The 20,223-nt window shown below is 36.1% G+C and overlaps 2 protein-coding genes across 4 annotated transcripts in view; one reads left to right on the top strand and one right to left on the bottom strand.

Annotated features, from left to right (window-relative positions):
* LOC143352719 (serine/threonine-protein kinase VRK1) overlaps positions 1-20,223 on the bottom strand; it is a 103,774-nt gene that overhangs the window by 6,239 nt on the left and 77,312 nt on the right. The window lies entirely within an intron of this gene.
* On the top strand, positions 33-11,562 carry LOC143352716 (uncharacterized). Of its 3 annotated transcripts, XR_013081993.1 has the most exons (13): positions 33-382; positions 1,111-1,253; positions 2,636-2,990; positions 3,081-3,275; positions 3,485-3,600; positions 7,591-7,802; positions 8,493-9,129; positions 9,245-9,662; positions 10,101-10,322; positions 10,404-10,579; positions 10,649-10,795; positions 10,866-11,115; positions 11,210-11,562. XR_013081993.1 is itself a non-coding variant. In XM_076785432.1 (12 exons), exons 2-12 carry the CDS (start codon positions 1,146-1,148, stop codon positions 10,956-10,958), a joined length of 2,649 nt encoding a protein of 882 aa, XP_076641547.1. In that variant the 5' UTR covers positions 33-382; positions 1,111-1,145; the 3' UTR covers positions 10,959-11,562. The 3 variants fall into 3 exon arrangements, 2 of the variants coding, with proteins under 2 accessions (XP_076641547.1, XP_076641546.1); XM_076785432.1 differs by having other exon boundaries at positions 2,666-2,990; positions 10,866-11,562; XM_076785431.1 differs by having other exon boundaries at positions 10,866-11,562.

The raw sequence follows: 20,223 nt of genomic DNA, 5'->3' as shown, positions 1-20,223 counted from the left end.
CTTGGTAACTAATGAATTAGTTATAGCTTTTATACAGATATCCTCGCAATTTAATATTCCTTAAATTAGAATTTACGATTACGAATTCATTTGAATTTTATACTTTACACGATAAAACGCATAAATAATTAAAACGTGGTGCTTTTACAATGTGTTGACGAACACACGGGAAATATACCATCAACCATAGCCTTCTAGAAGCGAACAACGCGTGAAGCCGTAATGGACGAAAAGAAGTGATTACCAGCTGAACGATTGTGAAAGTGAAGTTTTAGTCCGTGTATTTAGTAAAACATCTCTCCAGATCTGCAGTCTTGATAGAATGACATAAAGTTTTTTAAAGCGATGCTTAATGTATTGTGTTTATTTTCAAATATATTATGTAAGTATAGAATTAGTTCTTTGTTACGATCATTTAACGGTTAGAATATCAAGCATCCATTAATGTCTTGTCTGGCATCTGTAGCTGTTATTAAGAAGAACTAATTCTTTCTTCAGTACAGTTTATGAGTTGGTAATTTCGCAAAACGAGAAACTAAATACGTATATTTAAATGTAAAAATTCGTCTAATGCCAAATGGACGCCTGTATTTGATTACATGCCAAAAAGACTGTAACATATAAATGATTGTTACTTGTTAAACGTTTGTGAAATATTTTATAAAATATTTTCAGCGTTTCGTTTATGTTTCTATATTTATATACCATGCACAAGTTACAATTGGTGTATTAATCACATGATGTCCCTTTATCTTAGGGTTCATTTGCAACAGAAATCATAAAATCATTAATAAAATTCTATTTTGGTACTGTTAGTATTTTTATGAACATTATAGTTTTATAATATTGACAAAATTTAAGAATATATATATATATATTCTAAATTTTTATTATATATATATATATATGATGTAGTGGATTAAAGTTTTTTGCTACATAAATTTTGTATTGTTGATAATAGAAACGAAGTAATGGAAATGCATACGTTGGATATGTAAATGGCGTATACGAATAAGATGTTATATTAAACGTAACATTCTCAAATATAAAATTAAAGCAATATATTTAGTGTTAACAATAAATATTAATTTGTTATTTTATATTTTTCAGTGAGAGCACTGCCATAGTACTAATTAAAATAAGAAATGTCTTATCCTGGCCAACCTCCAATGGGAATACCAGGCATGCCACCTATGCCTTACATTGTTGGTGCACCTCCGCCAATTATAGGTGGTGTAATGCCTATGGCACATGTAAGTGAAAAGAAATTTATTGTTTCAGTATTTTTAGCATGTTTATTTTTTTATGTTCTTGGACAATCTTGTCTTTTGGACATTCTTCACACTTGCTACATGTTGCTAGATATCTAGTACATCATTTGACCACTCTACTAAAACTTCAATTTACAGGGTAGAGAGTAGAAGTTGTAAAACAACTAGGATGGAGGTGATTCAATGTAAAAAAAATAAATAAATGATTCGGCATAACATTTTTTCACCTGAGCTTCTGTATTAGAAATATTGTTGAAAATATTGTTCCATTGCTTTATACGCATTCTACTGTACTGCAAGACAATTTTGTAGAAAATGAAGACTTGATTCAAAAAATCTTGTGCCAAATTTTTCACTTGTTTTTTCATTTAGAATCACTTCCATTCTAGCGGTATTACGATTGCTGCCCTACTCTGTATTCTATTATCATCATCATCATTAATATTTTCATGCTTATTACATAGTATGGTATCAAATAAAATTGTGTATTACATGTTACTATTAGCATCCTTCTAATAATTTGAAATATATTTCTTTTATTTTTATTTATTTATGTTTAACTTTTTTCGCAGTTATTCATATTATACAATATAAAAATAAATTAACCACAATAAAGTAACCACATGTAAAAAATGTATTTAATGAATTTAGACAAATTTTTTAATATTAATGTTTTCATATTTATATATTTTTGATTTACTTTTGAATTTAGTTAAAGCTCTTGATTAAAACAACCAGCTGCGAAAGAGTTAATTCAATTAATAATAATCATTATTATAATTCTAAATCTTTGCACGCTATCATCAAATGTGCACCAATTTGAAAGCTTCATCTGTCATATCTTTTATAAACTAATTTTCGTTGACCAGTAACGTTTTATAACGTTTTAACGTTTTTATTATATTAAAAAGAGAAAAGAGGGAGAGCATGTATTCTCTGGTACAAACAGTTTAAAGTAAGCTAATTGATGTGTTATGTAGCAAATAATGTGAACCTATGACACAGCTTATTTTAATAAATGCTGCTGATAATATCACAATTACAAAATTTTCTGTATGCTTATGCATTTGTCTTGTGTTATGAAATAATAACTTGTATATACATTATCATTGTGAAGTGGAGTTAATTCGAAGTATTCAAATTGTAGAATTACTATCTATGAGTGAAGCGATAGTTTTCTAAGGCTGACACCGATATTCTTTACAATACTTTCATATATTAACGCTTGCATGAAGCCATATCGCAATAAGAAATACTAAATTGAAAAGAATTGACATAATGTGCAATTAGGGGGAGGGGAGATTCTGGATTCTGCATGAGTAGAGATGTGCATTATTAAGAAACCTACCATTTATAAAACATAGATGATTCCAACACCCGTATCTGCGATGCAGACCTCAGCTCCAGCTGTACGGTATGCACGTAACCAGAATCGTCATGACAATAATCGTCGGCGCGAGAGAGAATCTGGTCCACCAGTTACTGTGTTTATTGGTAACATTATGGACAGAGCACCAGATGTGATGATTCGACATATCCTGGGTGCATGTGGCCATGTACTTTCGTGGAAGAGAGTCCAGGCATTCGGATTTTGTGAATATGCAGGTCCTGATGCAGGTCTCAGAGCAGTTAGACTACTTCATGACATGGAGATAGGCACTAAAAAGCTTGTTGTAAAAGTCGATGCAAAAGCAAAAGTTGTTTTGGATCAGTTTAAAGGTAAATTTAAGATTGTAAAATGTTGTGGTAATCCGATAGATGATCACTAAATGCGTATATATTATTGCACAATATTTTGGTTTATTGTAGCCGAAAGAAGAAAAAAATTAAGAGGGGGTCAGTCTCCCTTGCAGGATGAAACTTCTACCGAAGGTACCGAAGGAGAAGAAGGAGAAGATTATATGGATGAGGGTATGAGAGTAGTGGATGCAGACGCACTAGCCCGCATAAACCAAATCATAGCTGAACATGCTGCTGATTTGGAAATGGCTCAAGTTGCCCCTGGTAATATATTTTGACTTTTACAGTATCTCCCAAAACTAGAGGTATACGAAAACCCGAAAATGTTGGGTACTTGATTGGTTGAGAATCCGTTCCGATCCCGAATAAAATTCTCGACCCATCCCGACCCGCCATTTTCGGATTCTCGCACACCTCCATCCAAAACTCTAATTAAGAAACTAATAAAGTATCTTTGTACTTACATGTAACAGAGGAACATCAAACAAAAATGGTTGCAAAATCCTTGAACTTGGATGATGCAGAAATAGAAGAAAGTAAAAGAGACTTAATTACACGAGAAATTGGAAAATTCAGGGAGGTTATGAAGGTAATTATTTTTACATTTATTTTATCATTCTTCTTTTATCACACCTACTTCTCTGCCCTTCTTTTTGGTCATATTGTCGGATGTGATATACCAAAATCTTAGAAGGTATTCTGAATCGTGGTCTGATAGGATTGGGTATTGGATTTGAAAAGATTTAGGTTTTCAGATGTTAGGAATTATTATAGCTGTTGTCACCAATCATGTCAATATTTTCTGAAGCATTATAAACATTATTCTACAACATATCTAAAAACAAAGAAATGTACCTTTCTGATCAAATTTTGTTATGTTTCAAGCTACATAATATGATCTTTGTATGTATGACTTAATGCACTTCATAGGTTTTCTTCAAATTTTTCTTTAAAAAGGTGATATTTTATTTAAAATTATATTGTTTCACATTTTTTTCTTATCTTACGTTTGTATTTGCTGTGTACTTAAGTGCTAGTAAATAAATTATACAAATCTTGTCAAAGTATGTTTAAGAATATGTTTGTAATACTTTGTAGTTTCTATTCTATTATCTTCATAGTACGAACGAATTGATTCTTTTATTTATTTGACTAAAGGGAAAGCAAAATTATTCTTTCTACATAGTAGGAGAAAACACCAATGTATTACAAAATGATTATTTTGAAATTTTATTTTTCGATTTTAAAAAATACTTGTACATCAATCGTGCAATCTCGAAAAATTTATATATCACCTTTTGTCCTTATTCAAAATTTATTTTGACCAAATTCAGAAGTCACGTCTGAATCGTTGATGTATGATGGATTTTGATACTGACCTAAAAATTGGTAAAACTCGTGTTTTCATAATTTGTACAATACGATGAAATGTACTGCGATTACATCTACAGTACGTGTTAAACGATTGTTGATTAAATTCACAGCATATATATAATATATATACATACATATATTATATATATGTAGAAAATTAAATAATACATTTGGGCAGGCAAAAGAGAGAGTTACATGTGTATAGTTATAAAGTATAGTTTTTAAGTATTTTGTGATAAAGTGCGTGTGTGCTATGTTAGCTCTAAACAATTGGAGCCGTGACTCGTTGCTATAATTATAATAACAGGCAGCGTGCGTCGCACACAGCAAACGCACACGCCTAGGAATGCTGTGTGTGGGGACCACTCTTTCACTCACTCATTGGCTCTGAAGGGAGTCAATCACAGCACAACCCTCGTATTTTCGCAGGCAGCTGCAGCCTCGTCGGTAAGTCAGAGTATATCCAACCAACAAAACATGAAAAACAAGAAATGTGCAATCTTAAGACGGGAGAATCTCATAACTCTACAACATGCTGACATCGTGTAGCCAATAATTTTGACTCTTGGAACTCCATTTTCTTGTCTCGTCGCAAATAATTCCTCGTTACTAATGGCACTGTACTATTGTATATTCGGTATAATTTATTCTATACAATCAAATTTCTTTATCTGCTTCTATACTTATTGTGCTAGACTGTTAGTACTAGGCGTTTTCATAAAAATCTATGCTCTGGATGATTCTTTCAGAAAAACAATTACAAAATATTGTTTTTCTCCTGGTATTAGATTTAGATTGAAAACGGCTGGTGATATTTAAAATGCAGTAATGAAAGAATATAAAAAAAAAAGTCTTGATAGGTTTTACATGATTTTTTCTTATTTAACATTAGGTTTACGGGGCGCGTCAAAACGACGCATTCTGATATTTTTAATTTATGATTACTGAGTTTGTAAAGATGCATCTATAAGGAATTATTCAACAAATTTATTATTTTCGGTATATATTATAAAAGAACTGGCTAAAAATTTGGTTAGACACATTCTCATTATTTTTATAAAATCATGTAAAAGAGTAAGTTTTACTGTTCCGTAGACCTAACATTAAAAAGAAAAACTGAATACTAAACCTGTGTACGCATAGACCGAAATATGTTATAAAAGAGTTTTACAGTACTTCTTTATTTTGCTGCTTACTTTGCTACTAGCAGTCTAGTACTTGTATAATATAGAAGGTCAGTGGATTTGCCATTCCAATTGTTTTTATGCACTGCCTAGGATTGATAAAAATATATTATTTGGATCAAAGAAATTTGACGCTGACATACTTTGTAATGTACTTTTAGATAGATTATTGATAGGATCGAGACTTTCTGAATCCTACACACAAATGAAAATGATTTTGTCATCACAATGGCGACTGTTCAGTTGTTGTCTTTATTTTGTGTAAACAGCTTCTGTCAGCGTCTCGATCAGACATGTAGTACCTAGGTGCGCGCTCCTCCATTCTCCGGTACCACCACACTGACTGACCAAGTCAACTTCACACCGTGAGTAAACTCCACAACCATGAGCCAACACAATCATTCGGTTCTTGTAGTTTTGTTAGTGAACTGCCCATCTGAATACCTATGACCACTGATGTTTCATGTTTCAACAGTCTGTTTTCTCCTCATACGTGCATCTATTTTTATGCACTCAGTTACTCTATCCTTATTAGTTTAAAAAGAGTATGGGTTACTGTATGGACATTTAATTATTAAGGTTAAAGAAAATGTAAGTCGCATCACATACCTGAGATATACATGCTCTTTCTGATTTATCACAGATATATTTTCATCATCTTCTTTCTAAAAAAGCTGTATTATTATTTTTATACACTATGTTTCGTTTTTGAAGAAACCTTCATGAGCGAATTATTTAGTAAACGCGTTTTTTATTAAATTGTTATTTATTTGAATCTGTATTGTAGGGTGTTCCAAGCAGTAACCCATTATTGTTATTATTGTATCGAATAAGGATGAACCATATTAATTTATTTCTATGACGTTACGTTGATAATACGGGACGATAAGGGTGGGCAAACTATTGTGCATTTGATATCCAACAGTTTGCTGCATCAGCTGCATAGCCAGAAGAAAACAAAGTTGACAGACGTGTGACTGTTTCTTGGCAAAAGTGAAAGATGTTTTGGTGGAATCCCTTCTTCGTGATGACTCCGCTTCTGATTGGTATAATACTTTCTAATAATTTTTGAGTATTGACAAGAAATCTAAATATTCACCCCTTTCGACTCTTAGACTTACATAGTTTTAGACACTATTGATTTACAGGCACATTTGCAATGTTGTAAGTACATTGGGTGGCCTCTACGATGCATCTGTTAGTATTAAGGTATTTTTAGTTTAAGTAGAGCTTAAGAAATTTCTTATGCTTGTTTCCAAAATTTATACCTGCACTTAGGTAATTGATATGTAAACAAGATTTCGTGTAAGATGCTGCTGACCGAGCATGCTCCAGTGGAGTGAGTATAACCACATTGAGATGAACAGAATTATGATATTTGACATGTGATTAATTTTTGTGCAACTAGTAATCGTGAAGTACCACAATTGGTATTGGTAACAATTGAATACTAAAAAAAAAAACAACTGTTCATACAAAATTCAAACGGTAAATTTTATACACAGCAAGTCGTTCACGATGAAGTTAAATATTAAAAATAAACTTTCGTTGCAAACCATTTGTTTCTGAACAAATAAAGAGTTCGTCATTCTATGATGGTACAGTATAAAATAATATATGTATATGTTTTATGTTTCAGTATTAATCAATAAAAATCTATATAGTATTTCTCTAACATGTACTACTCCGACAGATATTTAATACGGAATATTATATATCTCTTCTTAAGACATACATACATATACATATTTTAGATGTACATAATTTATTCATGAGGACATTTATTTTGATTTTACGAGAGAAAATTTGATAATATTACACTGTTTCAGTGTAATGGTATTGTCGTTACATTATTATACACATTAACTAACTTTACACTTACAGTAACCTTTTACTCTACCCTTTTATTTTTATAACTCAGGAGAATACGATTGCTAGTTTTTGCGTTTTATTATCACAGCCTGATAAGCTTGCTTTCGACTAACCGGTCTCACCTGTTCTTTCCTTTTTGTGTTTTATAGAAGCAGGAGGAGGAGAAGGCCCAAGTCAAACGGAAGAAAGAAGCAGTAGAGAAAGAAGAACGGGAGAAACGTGAAAAGGAGCGACGGGATAGGCGCGACGGTAGCAATGCTAAAGATGAGCAAGACGGAGATCCTGGTAGTCCTACGTCTCATAAGGGCCGTAGCAGTAGTACAGGAAGCAGTAGAAGGGACAAAAGGAGGTCTAAATCGAGGTATTACAATTATATCCGGTTGTTCGGTAAGTAATTTCGTTTCTTCGTGGGAAAGTGAAAGACGATTTTTCACTGTTTAGAATAAATTTTATTCAGTGATGTAGTTACCATTTTATCCTATGATATTTACCATCTTTCTGGAAATTGTTTTGAATTCCTGTTTTCTATTAATAAAATATTGAGTTATATGACTAGGCTGCAGATTTTATTCATTTATACTAAAAATAGGTAGGTGCAATTTGAAAGAATTTAAGAATATCGATGTACTATTTTCAGCTTTTTGAAGTTATGAAAGAAGAAAAGAAACTCCTAATTGGTTTCAATTACTTGCAATTGATTTTTATTTTGCATAAACATCTGCAGTGTATATGTGATTTGTGGTTTGAAATGAGATTTACACCGCTTAAAGAGTGTCAAAGAGAAAGAGACAATTGGTAATCTGATGGGACATCCTTTCCGTAAACAGCACACAATTTTCTCCTCGCTTGCACTTTTAGCCGGCGGTAATACAAAAGCAGAATATGATAGAAATGTTCACTTCGATACGATGACAAAAAAATGCTTGGAAGATTATAAAGCACTATAAGGCATCTTTGCACGAAGAACGAAATTATTTTCCGATCAACCGTAATGCAATTAGCATTACTGAAGCTATCGAAAACAGAATAATTCAGTACCTTATGTTTCCAGATCCAAAGAAAGAGATAGGGACCGTCAAAGGAATGACAGGGACCGTGATAGAGATAGAGACCGAGACAGAGACCGGGAAAGGGAAAGAGAACGAGACCGTGATCGCGAAAGGGAGCGCGAACGGGAACGCGAGAGAGACAGAGAACGAGAAAGAGAAAGGGAAAGGGAAAGGGACAGGGAACGAGAAAGAGAGCGGGAAAGGGAAGAGGCGAGGAAGACTGAAAGAGAAATTATGCGTGAGAGAGAGGAAGAGGAGGAAGCCAAAGAAAGAAAGAAAAACGAAAGAAGAGCAAGAGAAAAAGAGGCGGCTTATCAAGAGCGTCTGAGAGACTGGGAGACACGAGAACGTCGTAAACAAAAGGAATATGAGAAGGAAGCAGAAAAGCGTCGGGGGAAACGGGAGGCACGCGAAAGAGAGGCGAAACGTTTGAAAGAATTCCTTGAAGATTACGACGATGACAGAGACGACGCTAAATACTATAAAGGCAAAGAACTGTCGCGCCGTTTGGAGGAAAGAGCTGTTGAAGCGGAAGCCGATTCGCGGGACCGTTACGCTGAGCGTCAGGAGCTCAAGTGTCTTCGCGATAAACTTTACGCTGATGCTTCTCATCCGGACCCAGCGGCTGAATTCGAAAGGGTAAAATACTTTTACGCTATGCTACATAGGGTATTTCACGTTCTTCCACGTTTTCCAAGTTCGTGTCTTAATGTTACTCCCGATTAAGTGTAATAACGAATTTATTTCCTTTCAGTTAAAAGCTGAAAGAGAGGAGCAGTACAAGCCTAAGCCTGTAATTACAATAATCGACGAAGAAGATGAGAAAATAGTGAAAAAGGAAAAAGAAGTTATGCCACCTATAGAAACTGAACCTATAGAAAGTGATAGTGACGAGTGTGTGCAATTCGATGATGCTTCCCAGCCGGAAGCACCCTCCAGAACACCACCCCGACACCATCACCATCACCGGAGACATCATCGTCATCATCAAAACCATCATCACGACGGCGACGAGAATGAGGAAATCGTAGAGACGGATAGAGAAAGCGTGAAGTGCACGAGATCGTCGCCTCCTCATCAACCAGTCACACCGTCAACTCAGTCCATTCCACCTACATTAGATGAAGATTCTCGTATGTCTCTTGTTAGTGAACCAGAAAAAACGAGTAGTAGTGAGTACATTCTATATTGTCCTTTTCGCGGAGACGAAATGAAGCTTACGACCAAAGTTGGACAAAAGTTATTTCGAATAACGAATAAACCCATTTTTATTTTGATTAATTCGAAATGCTGAAATCCGTCCGCTGTGGCCGCGCTCTGATTGGTCCGTGTTTTTCATTGAGAATTGGCAAAGGAAAAAGGTGCTTCGAACCACCTCGGGAATTACCCTTTTCTTTTTCTTACACTTCTAAGAATGTCACATAAAGTTACTTGTTGTCACGTGACGTGATAGTAATGTGACGTCTACCTTAATCGGCCGACTACAGAGTAACGAATGAAGGAATAGCGAATAATATGGACGAATAACGATTGAGAAACTATGGTCGAATGATGAATGAGCGAATAACGAATAATTACGGCTGTATTTGATTACGTTTGTTAAATTATAGGTAACTTTGTACCGTTCGCTATGGGAAGTGGAGGCAATCGTGGCGGTGATCACGGCGTTGGTAACAAAACTCCAGCTAGTCCGAGCGCAGTCGTCAATGCTAATTCGCAGCAGACGAATCAAACGAGAAAGAAAGGTCGAATCGACGTCAAGGATGTGTTTAATAATGACGATGATGACGACGGTGCTAATAACGCTAAGAAGCGCAAACTAGTTCCTTTAGGTACATTTTCGTTCAGCATTGACTGCACATACCAATGTATTCTTTAGACAAAGTATAATTTGTATGTGAGCTTCGTTGTAGATTATGGTGAAGACAAAAAGAAGAAGGCTACAGAGGATGCTTCAAAACCTGGTAAAGAAGAAAGTACAAAGAGTCAAGAGGAGAAACGGAAGCATATAAAGTCTCTCATCGATAAGATTCCTACTGACAAAAACGCTTTATTCGGATACCAGTTAGATTGGGCCGTAATAGATAATGTAAATGTTGTCTCTAATGCGTTTCTACGTAAAATTAGATATATCTCTAATAATTTTTTATTTTAATAGACATTAATGGAAAAGAGGATAAGGCCATGGATCAACAAGAAGATTATTGAATATATTGGAGAACCTGAACCTACATTAGTAGATTTTATATGTAGTAAAGTAATGGCCGGTAGCTCTCCTCAGGGCATACTTGACGATGTACAGATGGTAATGAATTTTTATTAATGTATATTATTAATTCGAATTGATTATTATAATCGGATAATATACGTTTCAGGTATTAGACGAAGAAGCAGAAGTGTTTGTAGTCAAAATGTGGAGGTTATTAATATACGAAGTGGAAGCTAAGAAAATGGGTTTAGTTAAATAAATGGAATAACAATTAACGTACTAATCGATATAAAATTTATACTACACATCAAATTCCTTTGGTTAAGATGTAATATTTAGGTTATATACTGATATACAATTACCTATGTAGGATTCTTCGCTAGACGGAAAAAAACACGATGTTGCTCGATTGATAGGTAACCTAAATGTGTAGCAAGTACAATGTTAAATACAAATTGTAATTACGATTTATAATTTGAGTTGTGTGATTCTAAATTTGTTTCTCCATAGGTCTAGAAAGAGATCTCTTTTGTTCTAACTGCGTCGATCTAATACTTTTTGATATTTTTACGGATACACATGCATACGGGCTTCTAATTGTATACTCATCGGAACGAGAATCTTTCATAATTAGTTACATCCACTTTAGATAGGATTTTATAAATTAATGAACGTACTATTCTAATTTCACTCATCGTATATTTTGTAAATATACATACTTGACCATAAACCATGGGACATTCGGTTACAGTAAATACGATTACTTACTAAAGTATTTGTAATTTTTTAATTCGAAATGTTTCTGTTGTGCATTATACTAAATAAATTGATTTCATAATAAATAAATTAATTGTTATAAAAAATGTATCGATGTGTTGTATCTGTAAAGTGTGTAACGATATTAAGATATTATTTTTGCTATATCAAAGTACACGAAAAATTATATTTTTACTCTATTGGATTTTGTTTCAACTGATAAGTATGGAGAAACAAGAAAAATATGAGAAAATAAAAAGTTACATAAACATATGTATTAGCATTGTGTAACAAAAGAAAGTTATTTGGCTATCAGTTTATTCATTCAAATCCATATATTACTTTATTTTCTAATTCCAATTTTCTTGTTTCATCATACCACAGATAAGATATGTTAATAGATCAATGACAATGACCCAATGTATATTTCTGTTACACGCTCGTGAGGGTCCAAAGCCTCATTACAAATTTCGTGTCGCGCTCGACGTTAGCACAATAACTCACGAATCTGGACATGTTAGTATGTTGTATACTCCATTTTTACTACGAATGTTTAATATGATTTAGAAATAATAAATGTATAAGACACATACAATTGTGGCATCTTGTCATAAAAAGAAAGAAACTTAGAAAGAAATATTAGATCGGGTTGAACAATCGAAAAAGCGCAACCTCCAATTTTGACAAAATTCGCACGATTTTAGAAGGAATTTTCCAGTCGATTTTTAAATGTATTCCCGTAGGAATTTTAAATAACCCTTGGTCTACCCTAAGCCAGCTGAAGGTAGACCAAGGTAGTTCTGGAGGACCAGTGGTTGATTTCAAGGTTTGGGTTAGGTGGGCAAGGGTAGGTCTGGAGAACCCCTTGTCAACCCCAAGGTAGGCCAGGGTAGATCTGGTCCCGAAGCTCGTCCACATCCATTGACTCCCATCCGCTCCTGCCGTAGTTTCCGGCCCGACTATTTACCTGATTGAGCGTGTTCGCCGAGCGCAGGTGCGCAGCGCAGCTCTCCCCACCCTTACTAATTTCGGTAGATCTCGATCGCCACGATAGTTCACTATTGATAAAATTACTTCTGACTGATTAATAACAATTCCGTTTTCTAACGATGTTGTCGAGCATACCCTTAATTTTTTAGTAAAAATGACTAATAGTACTCGAGATATAGAGTAACTTTTAAAGCATATCTTACGATCATACTAAATAAATAATTTTTTCGAAGTTTAATGTTTCGAGTTTCTATTTATCATTGAAATACATACTTCCTCTACTTCTGTTCAGGTATCACAGATGCCACGTCGAGTCAGAAGGTAACGAAATAATCATTCAGGGAAAAACTACCACAATTAATCCAAAGCTTCTTTTAAGCTTCTTTCAACTATCGTAACAACGTCAATGGCCAAAACATGGACTAAGAAGAGAAAAAAGAAATGTATTCGTCGTCACGAGACCCTTTCCCGTATTTTAACGAGACTGGCTCGTGATGAAGATTTTGGCAGAAACGTAAGCATCACGAGTAGGACTTGTGGTCTGAAAATCTGCCAAACGTAAACATCACGAGTAAATAGCACGAGAAGCGATTAAGATTCATCATAGTAGATATTTTAAAAAGTTAATTTAGTATAGGGGTTCTTTGACACAATTCTTCCTTTTTCTATAGTACTGATAAAACAAGCAATTTCTTACAATTTTATCAACGTCAGTTTATACAATTTTACATACGTCACCATTTTGTAAAACATCAAATTGTCGGAAAACCTCTACGCTTAACTGTAGCTGTTCGATTATATTTTTGGGAAATATGCGACACATGATGGTTGAATGCTGAAACTTCATAAACAAGTATACATTTTTGTTAGATTATAAATGAACGATTACGTTTCTTTACAGCATATCGAGTTTATTGTTCTTTAATCGCATAATATCTTCTGCTTCCGTCTCTTCTAATTTATTCAGAATCAGTAGCAAATGTGGGACACGAGGAAGGAGTGACGGTAGAATTTTGAAGCTTCAATATTTATACATTTCGACTGGGTTAAAAGTGGAAGATCACATTTCTTCGTATACTTCGTAGACGTCTAATTTCGATTCTAATTTATTCAGAATCAGTAGCAAATGTGGGACACGAAGGATGAACGCAAGAGTAGAATGCGGAGGCTTAAGAATTGTTTATAAATTTGTGTAGACTTAAAAATGAAAGATCACATTTCCTCGCGGTGTATAAAGTCCACCGGGGATCGGTGAAAAATTCTTTGGTGGCATAATGTCTTCCACTTCCGCAGCTCTTTAGAGGAGCCGCTGATACGTATCGCGCGATTCTCGCGTGTAATCAAAGGGTGAAACGTGCGCCAGTCGGCCGACGAGGGGCGTCGGCTGTAAGTTTCGCCGAAAAGAACACGCACAATCGTGAAATCCGTTTGCAGGTGCACGCGGCGTGTACATGCATGCACAGCCTCGGCCGTAGAACGTCGTCGGCGAGACACGGCCGTCCTGGCGGCCGCCTGTAGCACCACTTCTCATATTATTTGTCGTTAAGTGCATGAAAGCTTTTTTCGAGGGCTTAATACAAGCTCTCGGTTAATAGCGGAGCATTATTGTGTTCACGGGGACACGAGTGCGCCGCAGCTTAAAGTCTCGCTGCTCTCTTCTTTGGCACTACACGAAAAACGCAGCAGCCCAACCTTTTATGGATTCTTTGTCGCGACGCGATTATGTACCAGCCAGCTTCTCGTCGCCACCTCTTTTTCCTGCCTTTTCTTATGTATTTATACACACGAGCTTCTTCCTGTACACGCGGTTGTTTCCTTTTTTTACCTGGAGCTCCGAGACTTGCCTCGCCTCGCCTCACCTCGCCTTGCCTCGCCTTCGCAGGATAGCGGAGAACCAATTTCCTTGTGGAAGACAACTTCCGTTTCTTTTGCTTCCTTTTCCCCGAGTGTCTACCGAAAATCGTTAGAACAGTTAACAGGGCTTTAATGAATAATGAATGTATGATAATCGGATGGCGAACGTGCATGGAAATTTACATTTTCCCAGATAAATCTAGCGGAACCGGAATTAATTAAAGTATTTTCTACCATATTAATAACCTCCGTAGATCGAGAACCGTCTAACGCTGCCTCGGACCCAACAGAATTTTATTCCGTCTCTAGTATTTGCACCACGGTCTGTTTAATGGTGAGATGAAGTTTCATCGGATTTTGTTGGACAAGTAAAAATTTATCCGGCGGCTCTTTGTTCAGTTAATTAATTTTGTATTCGCGAACCAGGCGAATAGCAGTTACACTCTGAACCATGTGGGTTTAACTTGTAGACCATGAGTTCTGAATGGAAGATTTTATAATAGATTCAGACTCAAATAAAACAGGGATTTACCTTTTATTTACCTTTATATTTGATTTATCTTTTTATTCAATCAAATTTCAACTTTCATGGATTATTTTATAAATACCGGGCTCAGGAGCAAGTTCATATTATGAACTAAGAAATTCCTTATAGTAAGCATTAATGTTTGCTGGCATTTTAGAAATGTATAAGTACTATAAATGCACAAAGAATCTACATATTAGCATATTTCAATATATAGAATAATAATATAGAATAATGGTAGGAAGGTAGTAATATTTTTTTTATAAATATAGAAATAATCTCTTGTTTCACATGTCGGAACTCGTCGGGCAGTTGATGTCAAACATTGTTTAGTATTAAGTTAGCATTGTCAATTGAAATAACATACTTGTGAATTTGTAACTGTCGAGGTGTATCGTCACGTTATGCATTCCCATCGGCGTTAAAATAAATGTAAATGGGGGATGCCTATAAATAATTCATCGGCACTGGAAATCATCATGTTTAAATACGAACGTGGTGGTTGGAAGATTACTGGTCAGCTCATTATTAAAAGGCAATGCATTATTAAAATTTCACGTTGAATTGGTTGTTGACCGTTTCAACGTAATTTATCATAGAAGACACACCATATTTATTATCTATGTAAATTCGATAAATTACCATAACTCGGCTGTATTTATCGCGCGACCACTGTATCATTACATTCGAAACAGGGACAATGAGACTGTTTCTCGATCGTTTACAAAACGTTTAATTAATTTCGACACCTTTCAAAAGTCAAAATTATTACTCAAAATCTCTAACTTCTAGTTTCTAAGATTAGGGTACTATGGTTCGTTTAGAATCTCAGTGAATGATAAATTAATATACAAGATTGTTTGAAGTGAACAAATTATGTCTATATATCACAATGTGTTTAGAATAAAAAAAAAAGGGAATCAAAAATTAAAAAGAAAATTAGATTATTAAGCTGTACTATATTGGGTGTGTAAATTAATTCGTGGCCTTGTCTTCATAGATTTTGTCCATTTACAACCAAAAAGTCTTACAAATAATCCACATAATTTTCTATACATTTACGACATACTGCAGGTAACTGGGTTCATGTTTTAAAACGGAATTTAAAAGTTACAACTGGTTAATTTTAAAAGCCACGAACTAATTTATACGCCTAATATTTCCGATTTCAGTTCTCTCGAAAATGGCGTATGCCGTGTTAAAGAACCGTTTAATTCTTTCCGAGCTTATTTTTATATACATACGTTCGCCTCGATTTAATAAAAAAAAAAATGTTTTTGCGTTCTTTATATTTTCGAGGTGTTGAATTTCAGAGTTCCGGGTAGGTTTATATTAATAACTCGTCGTCCTATATTTTCCAGAGTGCTGTAATATCTCGGTAAACAGCGCGAGTATAGGGAAACGAGCAGAGCAAGCTCTTGGTTTACCACGGCCAATTCAATGACTATGGTGTACTCTACCCAAGCACATTACCTGCAACAATTGCATTATATGCTAGACAGTTATTATGTGAACACCATATCCACGTTAGATTTGAAGAAGCTTCAGTATGACGAATGGTATCTCTGATTTTGAAGGGAATTGATCTCGAGCACCCAATTATAACTGGAATAAAGCCGCATGCATTCAAAATTCATTATCCTGTACGTGAATTCATATGTTCAATTAGAGTCGGTACAATTGTACATACCAGGCACTGCTGCTTACACCTCCTTCAGCGAATTTTAATGTTATGCATTATGTTTCAACCTTTCATCCCGTTTTGTGTCATGTCTAGACTGCGGATTTTTATGCAAAATAAAAATTATTTGCATACGTTACAAGATACAGAAGCCAAATAGAAATTTCTTTCTTCGTTTATTGATTTGAAGAAGCTAAAATTAATATATTGATTTTCTTAAATTCTTTTAATCAGTGTCCTACTTTAAGTTGCCGAAATAAAATACACAGTCTAGCCACGTCCTATTTATTTCCTTCATCGCCATCGACTTCCCTTAATATTAACAGACTTCTCTCGTAAATAAATTAGACGACAGACGACTCACCACGTAAATGAATACAATGCCCCGACACAACATCAACAGTCTCTAAACTATTAAAACCGTAGAACCAGCATAAACATTGTTATGAGTGGGCTTCTATGCTATCATAAATACAGAAAGCTTTTTTATATCTGCGAGCTTTACTGTCGATAAAAGCGCACGTCCGTTGCTTATAACTGTACCGAGAAAAACTAGTCCGCTACCATGTTTTTTGTAAATACATTTTTTATATTTTTTTTTCGTGGTAAATTCGTTTGTGTTTCTTTCGGGCTGTTGCACTTTATTTTTAGCTGGGGGAGTAAGTATTTTTTTTCATTAAGAAATGATTATTGAGAGTTAATTACTAAAGAGGAGTTTCAAACATTTGAATTGAAAAGACTCGACGGGGCAATTTTCTTCCACAGTTTCACGCCGTTCACCAGATTCCCGGAATTTTTCACTAGGAAAAATTAATTTCCCACCGATTCATTATTTGCGGCCGCGCGATACTCTGCGACATACATAGGTAATGGAAAATAGTCGCTATTGATCGCGGCTGATGAAACAGTGAACAAAAAAATTCGCGGGGCGAAACGACTACGGGGATTTTGCACTGCGTAAACGCAGAGACCCGCGCGATGATGGAGCTTTTTTTCCACCTTCTCAGTGTAAACGTTTATTTTAGAAATTTAATTTCCAGCGTGGGAAGGTCGCGCGCGTATTAACAGGAGCGAACCTGTTCGTTGTCAATAAGTCTTTCGTTCTGTTCGGTATTCAAGGGAAACGTTTCTCGACGTTTTGAGACGCGCCATTCCAAGAAACGCCTAGCTCCAGAAATCGTAGTTACTACGATAGTTACTTATTGCTTATTACCATTTATTAAACAAAGCTGAGAAAAATAAAGATAAAAAGGAATAACATCTCTTCCATTACCTATTCCATAAGGTATAAGAATCTAAGTGCGGATTCTATGCATTTACGATAAAAATGAGTAGATCAAATAGAAAACTGAAAATATTAAAACCATTTAAAAATACTGGTTGAGGAAAAGAATTAATGTGTATGCTGCTCCTGTATTTTCCAATTAATTCAGACAATTTTCTTCAAACTCCAAATTTTATACTTTTATGACAAAAGCGAGAGGTTGAATTGCAAAACGGCAAAAACATCAGAAGAATTCATGGGTATCATTTTTAATTTATTCATTTTTCCTGTTCCACTCCAATGTGATGAATACCCCTAAATAGCCTATAAAATTGGAACGGAGAGAAATCAGGCGTGCAAGAAACTTAAATTGGAAAGGGTTGAAACAAGCATAAAAGAGAGAAAACACCTCGGTCCTCAAAGGGTTACGTCATGTCGAACAGTAATTAATTTTCTCTATCCTCCTCTTGGTAGTGCGAGGGTAAATAATAAAATAGTGGATTTTATGAATTTGTGTCAAAAATGAGTAGTAATTTGAAACGACAGAAAGACTAAAATAATTTGAAAAGTCTCAATACGTTACTATCGATTTACGCAAATTATTAAAACACCCTTCACATTAGGCAACCTTTGGTCGAAGTGATTTCTGTTTCTGCCAACGGACGCAGACAATTTTTATTCTGCATATCGAGTTATAACCAATCTCTCTGAACAGTTCGAACACATCGCGTACTTCCACCGTCAGACATTTCTCTTCCCATAAAAGCTAAGCGAGATATTTAGGGCGTTCGTCGTACTTTCTGCGGTGAGGTATGGGTAGGGATGGTGCGCGAACTTTTTCATTATTCGGTATACCGGTATTCCAGGAGTTATGGGACACCCTGTTCAGGGTGGAAATCGGGTGGTGGACGTTTAGCATTTTACAGAGGAGACGTGCCCGCCAAGGATCGACGTGTCGAAGAGGCGTCGTCGTAGGGTAGGAGGGACTCAAGGAATCGTCGCACGTATCTGCCAGGAGAAGATGAAACGGTAACGAGTGTAGTTCAACGGTAACTAAATATTCGTAGGATCGCATCCTGAAGGGAGGGAGGGGGGGAGGGGGGGGTGCCAACGATGGAAAAAGGAGTTTCGTCGTGTCGATGCGGGGGGCGTCGCAACGCTGCGGGGGTGGTGTATGCGTCGTCGTCGTCGTTCTCGCGGAGACAATTTATTCTCACGGTTTCGCGCGCAATTTGCCAGGGGCACGCGTAACGAGGATAACGAGGATCATCGAATGAAACGCGCGAACGTCGCGGCGGCTCACGAAATTGCATTTCACGCGACATTTACGGGCACCGTTGCCATCTCGGGGTGTAGGTAGACATTTTTTTTCGAACAAGCTTCTGCCCTCACGATATCCGATGGATCCTTGATACAACATCCGAAGACCGTATCGGCGTCGGCATCGAGCCCGATACGCTATTTAATTCCTCCACTATATCCACCGGCGTCGCTGCCAACCCTGTTGCTTCTGCTCCGAGCGTATCGATTCGCCGCGCTTTCGTGAACAATTTGTCGGGCAAACCCCATGGTACCGAGGCCGCAACGCGATTAACCCCCCGTTGGTTACCCGAGAAACTGCCGGGCGATTCGTGTGCCGGATCAAAGCCCCATCGGGCTTCGAGCATTTTCAATCTTACGCCTGAAACAGTGCGTTGGAAATTAATTGCCCGTTTCCCCTACCCCCTCGCCACTCTCTTCTCTTGACCATTGTGTTAGAAAGGCTGAATGCTTCCCGGTGTTTTCCACCACCACCAGCGCAGTGGGCCAGAACCGTGAAAAGCTGGACAAAATTCAGGTCTCTGTTGATCATTATTAACTCACTGAAGGTCAATTTACACTATACGGCATGGACCGGCACGTACCTTCAACGGAACGAACCGGTACCGGCACGACAGTTTGTGCTTTATGTGTACACTGCTCCGGCGACAAACCGTCAGTTGACGTGAAACAGTCTAAAAACTAGCTCTCACTCTGCTAAAACAGCGCAGTAGCGACATGCGCCGGCAAAACATTCTTCGGGATAATGTTGGTCCGTGTCGGTCCGTGCCGGTCCGTGCCTGTCCGTTCCTGTCCGTGCAGGTCCGTAACACCTTTATACACAGGTGTTACGCTGGTTGGAATTAATTTTCGTTGAACCAACAGTAATACATAATATATGTAACGCAATAATATGTTTGAATTTTATGTAAAAATTATATTTTATGTTTTCCTATCAGAATCGCTAGTATAAATATTTTCAAAGCAACCGTTATCACTTCCTATGTCAAAGTCGGTGTTCAAAGAGTGAAAATAAAATTCGTCATCGATACTTTCAATTTCACGGTACACTTCTTCCGGTAACTTTCTTTTAGAGTATTATTTCAAAAATATTTTAACCCTTTCGTTACAAGATATCTCGGTACCACTATGTC

The sequence above is a fragment of the Halictus rubicundus genome, chromosome 3 (assembly GCF_050948215.1).
Source record: "Halictus rubicundus isolate RS-2024b chromosome 3, iyHalRubi1_principal, whole genome shotgun sequence".
Taxonomy (NCBI): domain Eukaryota; kingdom Metazoa; phylum Arthropoda; class Insecta; order Hymenoptera; family Halictidae; genus Halictus; species Halictus rubicundus.
Note: the sequence above shows the minus strand (reverse complement) of the source record. Positions and strands in the feature narration are given on the sequence as shown.

Bases quoted from the DNA above. Each gene is read 5' to 3' on its own strand.
- LOC143352716 (XM_076785431.1), top strand. From the start codon at position 1,146: ATGTCTTATCCTGGCCAACCTCCAATGGGAATACCAGGCATGCCACCT. The intron at 9,130-9,244 runs GTAAAATACTTT...ATTTCCTTTCAG, and splicing joins CAGCGGCTGAATTCGAAAGG to TTAAAAGCTGAAAGAGAGGA. The intron at 10,323-10,403 runs GTACATTTTCGT...GCTTCGTTGTAG, and splicing joins GCGCAAACTAGTTCCTTTAG to ATTATGGTGAAGACAAAAAG.